General features: G+C 53.5%; 1 protein-coding gene and 1 long non-coding RNA gene across 2 annotated transcripts; both read left to right on the forward strand.

Moving 5' to 3' along the window:
- The first annotated feature begins 651 nt into the window (after positions 1-651).
- On the forward strand, positions 652-997 carry LOC113748005 (uncharacterized). The gene is made up of 2 exons (XR_003464047.1): positions 652-856; positions 932-997. It is a non-coding gene; the product is annotated as an uncharacterized LOC113748005 (long non-coding RNA).
- Positions 998-1,074: 77 nt separating this feature from the next.
- On the forward strand, positions 1,075-7,136 carry stil (STIL centriolar assembly protein). Its single transcript, XM_027290214.1, has 18 exons — positions 1,075-1,094; positions 1,293-1,403; positions 1,571-1,686; positions 1,798-1,985; positions 2,733-2,977; positions 3,078-3,161; positions 3,262-3,348; positions 3,422-3,575; positions 3,689-3,786; positions 3,878-3,986; positions 4,069-4,455; positions 4,516-4,749; positions 4,864-4,942; positions 5,055-5,259; positions 5,337-5,427; positions 5,503-5,744; positions 6,551-6,881; positions 7,077-7,136. The coding sequence occupies exons 2-18, from the start codon at positions 1,300-1,302 to the stop codon at positions 7,134-7,136; spliced, it is 2,814 nt and encodes a 937-aa protein (XP_027146015.1). The 5' UTR covers positions 1,075-1,094; positions 1,293-1,299.
- The last annotated feature ends 873 nt before the right edge of the window (positions 7,137-8,009 follow it).

Here is an 8,009-nt window from a genome sequence, read left to right on the forward strand (position 1 = left end):
GAGAGAGGAAGGTGAGAGAGTGAGAGGAAGGTGAGTGAGAGAGAGGAAGGTGAGAGAGTGAGAGGAAGGTGAGAGTGAGAGAGGAAGGTGAGATTGAGAGAGGAAGGTGAGTGAGAGAGGAAGGTGAGAGTGAGAGGAAGGTGAGAGAGAGAGAGGAAGGTGAGAGTGAGAGAGGAAAGTGAGAGAGTGAGAGGAAGGTGAGAGTTAGAGAGGAAGGTGAGAGTGAGAGAGGAAGGTGAGATTGAGAGAGGAAGGTGTGAGAGGAAGGTGAGAGTGAGAGGAAGGTGAGAGAGAGGAATGTGAGAGTGAGAGGAATGTGAGAGAGTGAGAGAGGAAGGTGAGAGAGAGAGAGGAAGGTGAGAGGGTGAGAAGAAGGTGAGAGTGAGAGAGGAATGTGAGAGAGTGAGAGGAAGGTGAGAGAGTGAGAGGAAGGTGAGAGTGTGAGAGAGGAAAGTGAGAGTGAGAGAGGAAAGTGAGAGTGAGAGAGAGGAAGGTGAGAGAGTGAGAGAGGAAGGTGAGAGAGTGAGAGGAAGGTGAGAGAGTGAGAGGAAGGTGAGAGTGAGAGGAAGGTGAGAGTGAGAGAGGAAAGTGAGAGTGAGAGGAAGGTGAGAGAGGAAGGTGAGAGTGAGAGAGGAAAGTGAGAGTGAGAGAGGAAGGTGAGAGTGAGAGAGAGGAAGGTGAGAGTGAGAGAGGAAAGTGAGAGTGAGAGAGAGGAAGGTGAGAGAGTGAGAGAGGAAGGTGAGAGTGAGAGGAAGGTGAGTCCAGATCCGGTTCTGACCAACAACACGAACACGCTGTGATGAAGCGAGCTGAGCTTAGCTGCAGACTGACACACAGCTCACACCTGTTTTTACAGGTGAGTCAGAACAGCTGATCACAGCAGGTACATTAACATTCAGTCATTGATCACAGCCTGTAAAATCACTTAAAGGTTCTGGTGGTTCAGTTCGGCCTGCAGGAGTCCAGAACAGGAGATCCTGATGACATCACAGGTGAACAAAAACAGCTCACCTGGACCTCGTGTTCGCACATGCTCAGTTCATCAGGCAGCTGAGAGGATGTGATGTCATGTCCTCTGATGATGCTGACGTCAGGTCAGCTGGTTCCTCGTGACAGTAAACATTAAACAGGTTCATTCAGTGTCAGTTCTGACCCGAACCCAGAGCATCAGAACCAACACACACACACGCACACGCACGTCTGCTGTGCTGGGATTTGTAGTTCTTCTAATGTGTTACAGATGATGTGTGTGTGTGTGTGTGTGTGTGTGTGTGTGTGTGTGTGTCCTTCAGGAGCTCCATGATGAACTCTGTGGCTCCGCTCAGTTTCCCCAAATCCAGATCAGCTCTGTGGGACGGGAGCCCAGCAGGAGAGAAGCTCCGCCTCCAGCTCTGCGCTCAAAGGTACACACACACACACACACACACACACACACACACACACACAGGTACACACACTGTGGCTGTATCTGCAGTGTGCACGTTGTACCGGATCGCTGTGTTAGGTTCTGGCTCGTCAGCTCACCTGCGGTCCGAGTCTGTGACGATGATGTTCTTCTTCGTTGGTTCAGGAGGCCTCGGTTGGTTCTGTTGGAGAAGGCGCTGCGTTTGGCTCAGCGTCACGCTCGGCACAGCAACAAGCCCCGCCTCCACTGCTTCTTCCTGGGATCTGTGTCGGTGGACTCAGGTCAGTTCTGATCAGCCCGGTTCACCCCGGCAGGTTTCTGTCTGTACACACACGTTAATGGGGGGTGTGTGTGTGTGTGTGTGTGTGTGTGTGTCTACTGCTGTCGTCCAGATGAGGAGGGGGTCACTGTGACTCTGGACCGGTTTGATCTGGGTCGGGACCAGGCCGGCGCCTCTGGCCGGGTTCCCTCTGCTCTGCTGCCGGGAGACGTCCTGGTTCCATTTCTGTTCTCTACGCAGGATGACACGTCATGTGACGCTGTTGTCCAATCAGAGGCGGAGCTGCACCACTGCTTCAAGGTAAGTCTGAGGTCCAGAACCTGGTTCTGTCTGTGTCTCACCTGTCTGTCTGTGTCTCACCTGTCTATCTGTCTGTCTGTGTCTCACCTGTCTGTCTGTCTGTCTGTCTGTCTGTGTCTCACCTGTCTGTCTGTCTGTGTCTCACCTGTTAGTCTATCTCACTTATCTTTGTGTGTGTCTCACCTGTTTGTCTGTCTGTCTGTCTGTGTCTCACCTGTCTGTCTGTCTGTGTCTCACCTGTTTGTCTGTCTGTCTGTCTGTGTGTCACCTGTTTGTCTGTCTCACTTATCTTTGTGTGTGTCTCACCTGTCTGTCTGTCTGTGTCTCACCTGTTTGTCTGTCTGTCTGTCTGTCTGTCTGTCTGTCTGTGTCTCACCTGTCTGTCTGTCTGTCTGTCTCTGTCTCACCTGTCTGTCTGTCTGTCTGTCTGTCTGTCTGTCTGTCTGTGTCTCACCTGTCTGTCTGTCTGTCTGTCTGTCTGTGTCTCACCTGTTTGTCTGTCTGTCTGTCTGTGTCTCACCTGTCTGTGTCTCACCTGTTTGTCTGTCTGTCTGTCTGTGTCTCACCTGTCTGTCTGTCTGTTTGTCTCTGTCTCACCTGTCTGTCTGTCTGTCTGTCTGTCTGTGTCTCACCTGTTTGTCTGTCTGTCTGTCTGTGTCTCACCTGTCTGTGTCTCACCTGTTTGTCTGTCTGTCTGTCTGTGTCTCACCTGTCTGTCTGTCTCACTTATCTTTGTGTGTGTCTCAGGTGTTGCAGCAGTTCCTGAGCAGCAGACAGGTTTTGGACCTGTCTCAGGTGTTAAAGGTCAGAGGTCGTGTCATCTGCTCTCAGCAGTCGGACTCGGCGGCGTTCAGTCTCAGCTGGTCGTCCGTCTGTCCGTCCGTCAGCGTGGACGTCCAGCCGGTCCGACCCGTCCCCATCATCCCCACGGCGCTGCTGAGGAGCCTGACCGCCGCCGACAGACCGGCACCGCACGCCAACCGACAGAGAGGGTGAGAACGAGTTACCGCCAGAGACAAGCCAGGTCAGGTGTGGACCCAGATCAGGTGTGGACCCGGGTCAGGGCTGAACCTGTGTGTTCGTCGTTTGCAGGTTTCTGACGATGGATCAGACGAGGAAACTTCTGCTGCTGCTGGAGTCTGACCCGAAAGCCTCCAATCTGCCGCTGGTCGGACTGTGAGTCAACAGAACCGAACAGAACCGACAGACATAATAAATTGACGATGCCATCATTGTTTGTTTGTGACGGCTAACCGTACTTCCTGTCATGTGACAGCTGGCTGAGTGGCGTCACACACGTGTACAACCCTCAGGTGTGGGCGTGGTGTCTGAGGTTCCTGTTTAGCTCCGCCCTCCAGGACAGGTGAGTTTCCTGTTGTTGGACCTCCTCAGGTGATCTCATGTTCTGGACTCTGACTGTTCTTGGTCTGTTTCAGAGTTGTATCAGAGAGCCGCTGCTTCCTGCTGGTTCTGTTCGGGTCTACACACAGAGCTCCTCAGTTCTTCCAGTGTCGAGTACCAGGACCAGGACCAGGACCACAGCTGGACTACCAGCTGCTCACGGCCTCCCAGTGTGTCACACTGTACCAGGTAACAACACACCTGACAGCAGAGGAACTGGCCCATCCTGAATGTGGACTGTCGTGGTCTCAGGTGGTCTCAGGTGGTCTCAGGTGGTCTCATGTGGACCTGTTTACCTTCAGCAGGTGTCGGTGGAGGGTCAGGCTCTGAGGTGTGAGCTCGGTTCAGAGGATCACAGCAGACAGATGGAGATCTTCAGAGAGGCTCGGCGCTCCTTCAGGTACCGTTCTGGTTCTGGTTCTGTCAGGTGGGTGGGGACTCACATGGACACCTGGTCCCGTTAACGGCGGCTGATTGGTTTCTGTCCTCAGTGGCGCTTCGCCCGGTGCTAGTCTGTCCGTCACTGATCAGGACTCTGGCGTCGAGGATGAAGACCTGTCTCCACGGCCGTCCCCGAGCCCCCACCCCCCCGCCCAGCAGGTGAGTCCTCACCTGTGTGACATCATCATGGTGTCAGCCAATAGCAGCAGAGCTCAGTGATCACCTGATGTTTGTGTTCCAGGCTCGCAGAGTTCAGCCATCTGTTCCTGAACTGTCTCTGCTGATCGACGGCAGCTTCACCTCCTCCTCCACCCAAAGACCACCTCCACCTGCTGACAGGAAGTCTGCTCCTCCACCTGCTGACAGGAAACCTGCTCCTCCACCTGGAAACACCTCCTCCTCCTGCATCCCCAGACCTCCTCCATCTCACCTCCACAGCACCCCCAACTCCAACCTGCAACAGCCTTGCACCTGCTGCTCCACCCACACCTACGACTGCACCTCCATCTTCTCCTCCCCAGGACACCACCCTGCTGCTCCTCCACCTGCTGCATCCTCCCATCACCACACTCCTCCTCCCTCCAGTCTCCACCCTGCTCCTCCTCTGCCTCACCCCCATCACCACCCTCCTCCTCCTCCCTCCTCCACCTGTGGTACTCCTCTCTCCTCCCATCATCAGACTCTGCCTCCCTCCCACAGCCCCTCCTCTCCTCCCTCCACCCTCCTCCCTGCTCCTCCCTGTCCCTGCAACCACCCTCCTCCACCTGTCTCCTTGTGTGGTGTCTCCCCCTCTCCTCACCTGTCACCTCCCCCGTGGCTCCGCCCTCCGTCGTGCTGTGATCAGATGGGTGGAGCCGTACCGACTGACACCTACCAGCTCCTTCTCCATCAGGACAGGCAGCTCCGCCTCCTGCAGGCTCAGGTGAGAACAGTGATGTCATCTTTTTGTTACCTGCTTGTCAGCTGAGGAGGCTGCTGATTGGTCCACGGTGGAGTGTAGGTTGCCGTGGTTTCAGTTGTTATGTGATGTGTCCAGGTTCAGATGCTGCTGGAGGCTCAGGGAAAACTTCAGGTGGAGACACCGAGGAGCACCGCCAGTATCGCTGTGGGGACAGGTGAGACTGAGGAGGGGGACAGGTGAGACTGAGGAGGGGGACAGGTGAGACTGACGTGCACAGGTGAGACTGAGGAGGGAGACAGGTGTGATCGTCTGTCTCTGGTTTTCAGGTGCCAGTCTGTTCTGGGGCGACCCCGTCCAGCCCCTCCCCCATCAGGAGGCTCCTCCAGGCTTCTCCCCCACACCTCCCCCCTCGTCCTCTCCCAGCCCCTCCCCCTCACATGCCGACCTGTCAATCATCAGGCCTGTGGGCGGAGCTGAAGACAGTGACATCACGGGTCAGGAGGCGGCCTGCTCGCCCTCCAGTCAGCACAGGTAAGACTCGTCCACTGATGGAGACAGACAGGTTTAAGTCCACAGGTGACTGATCTGGTCTCTGTGTTCCGTCGTAGTGGTCTTCAGAGTCCGGTTCTGGTTCTCGGGGAGAGCGTCAGCATGTACGGACCGGCAGCTGAGCAGCAGAGCTTCTATCATGACCTCATGGTGAGACCAGACGGCACAGGTCACATGATCCAGATGGTCACATGACACGTCCAATAAAAACATGTGTGTCCTCAGAATCAGCTGACCAATCGGCTTCAGGAGACAGACAGACAGCAGGAGTCCAGCAGGAGGAGCCTGGCTGCGGGTCCGGACCAGTCCCGGTCCTCCCCGTCCTCGTCCAGAAGGACGAGTCAGACCCGCAGAGACTCGGTGGTCGGCGCCACTCTGCAACAGCTGCAGCAGCTCGGAGTCGACGTGGACAAAGAAGAACTGACGGAGTCTGAGCGAAGAACCCGGCAGACTGTGGAGAGCACCAGGTATGACTCACCTGTCTGTCTCTGTCTCTCACCTGTCTGTCTCTGTCTCACCTGTCTGTCTCTGTCTCACCTGTCTGTCTCTGTCTTTCACCTGTCTGTCTCTCTCTTTCACCTGTCTGTCTCTCTCTTTCACCTGTCTGTCTCTGTCTTTCACCTGTCTGTCTCTGTCTCACCTGTCTGTCTCTTTCACCTGTCTCTGTCTTTCACCTGTCTGTCTCTCTCTTTCACCTGTCTGTCTCTTTCACCTGTCTGTCTGTCTGTCTCTCTCTCTCTCTCTCTCTCACCTGTCTGTCTCTGTCTCTCACCTGTCTGTGTCTCTCTCTCTCTCTCTCACCTGTCTGTCTCTGTCTCTCACCTGTCTGTCTCTGTCTCTCACCTGTCTGTCTCACCTGTCTGTCTCTGTCTCTCACCTGTCTGTCTCTGTCTTTCACCTGTCTGTCTGTCTCTCTCGCTCTCTCTCTCACCTGTCTGTCGCTGTCTCTCACCTGTCTGTCTTTCTCTCACCTACTTGTCTCTGTCTCTCACCTGTCTGTCTCTCTCTTTCACCTGTCTGTCTCTGTCTCTCTCTCACCTGTCTCTCTCTCTCTCTCACCTGTCTGTCTCTCTTTCACCTGTCTGTCTCTGTCTTTCACCTGTCTGTCTCTCTCACCTGTCTGTCTCTCTCTCACCTGTCTGTCTCTGTCTTTCACCTGTCTGTCTCTGTCTCTCTCACCTGTCTGTCTCTGTCTCTTTCACCTGTCTGTCTCTGTCTCTCACCTGTCTGTCTCTCTCACCTGTCTGTCTCTCTCTCACCTGTCTGTCTGCAGCACGTTGGCGAGCATCAGCCCGGCGGCGGTTCTGTCCAGACTGAGTGTGAGCGAGCCGTCGGTCAGCGCTCTGTTCCCGGGCGGCAGCGTGGATCTGAGTCTGGAGGCGAACGCCATCGCGCTGCGTTACCTGAGCGACTCCCAGCTCAGCCGGCTGTCTCTGGGAGGACACGCCCCTCGACCAGGCCGCGCCTCCTCCAGTGACTCCCTGCTGTCGCCTAGCAACATGTCTCTGGCCACCAGGAAGTACATGAGGAGGTACGGCCTGATCGAGGAGGAGGAGGAGGAGGAGGAGGAGGAGGAGGAGGAGGCCCAGAATGAGCCTAGGAGGGTGTGTGTGTGTGTGTGTGTGTGTCATCTGTTACTGTCTGCCAACCACACCCATATTATGGCACATACCAGAGTTGGCGGCATTCTTGGGCCCTGAAACAGAATGTGACCCCCCTCTCTACATACAAGCACTGATTCAAGAAAGTAAAACAAGTTCAATTAAATTTAATTAAACGTCATTGTTGTTGATGTCCAGGGTGGACCCCACATCTGGTGCAGTGCTAGTTGGTATTGGCTCCAGTCCCTGCAACCCTGATAAGGATAAAGTGGTTTTGGAAGATGGATGTCAGCAATCACTTTATTAGTTAGTTAGTAATTTAATATATCCAAATAACATGATGATTTATTGATGTTTTGTTACACACAGCAGCTCTGAAGGAACTGCGACGAGAGTGAGGAGCATTCTGGTGTGTGCACTAATCTCATTTTTATGTTAAATACTTCTAATTTTACTCCTCGGGAAAGAATACAGAATAATCTGTTTCCTCTGGCGTGAACTTCTAATGACTTTCATTCATTCATTTCACTTTTTGAGCCTGTGCAGTCTCGCGTCATCGTGCGACACGGCAGCAGCTGCAGCGTGTTTCCCTTTTAATCAGCAGAAGCTGAAGTAATAGTGAGTCCCATGTATTTAAACACACTTTACAATGCCAGCATGAGGTTGTGAAGATCGAAAAAGTAAGAAATGAGGAGAAATGTGGAGGTATGGATTAATTTATCTTAGCATAAAGACTGGAAGCTGTGGGGAAACAATTAGCCTGTCTCTGTCCAAAGTTCAAAAACTCTCACGAGCACCTTTAAAGCTCATTAATGAACACATTGTATCTCGTTATTTTAGCACGTACGCCAACAGAAATATAAGTAAAAATGAGTGTTTTCAGTGCCACCTGCTGGACATTATTGCGGACGTCTAATTAAAGTTGATGGGAAATGTAGTTCATTAAGGCAATAAATACAGCGTGTGCTGTACTGACTGAGGAGAGCTGAGTTCTCGTGGAGCCTTCATGTGACAGAACACATTGAACTTCTGATTACCACACCCACTTATGAGCAAAGCTAGCTGCTGGGTGACGCGCAACGTTACACAACGTTGGCAAGCGAATGAATTCCTGCAGTTTAACAATGTGAA

This window comes from Larimichthys crocea, chromosome XVII (assembly GCF_000972845.2).
Source record: "Larimichthys crocea isolate SSNF chromosome XVII, L_crocea_2.0, whole genome shotgun sequence".
Classification (NCBI taxonomy): Eukaryota; Metazoa; Chordata; class Actinopteri; family Sciaenidae; genus Larimichthys; species Larimichthys crocea.

What these genes read in the sequence shown, in the direction of transcription:
- stil (XM_027290214.1), top strand. Translation starts at nt 1,300, where the DNA reads ATGATGAACTCTGTGGCTCCGCTCAGTTTCCCCAAATCCAGATCAGCT. An exon ending in CTCCAGCTCTGCGCTCAAAG is followed by an intron (nt 1,404 to 1,570) that starts GTACACACACAC and finishes TCGTTGGTTCAG; the next exon opens with GAGGCCTCGGTTGGTTCTGT. An exon ending in ATCTGTGTCGGTGGACTCAG is followed by an intron (nt 1,687 to 1,797) that starts GTCAGTTCTGAT and finishes GCTGTCGTCCAG; the next exon opens with ATGAGGAGGGGGTCACTGTG.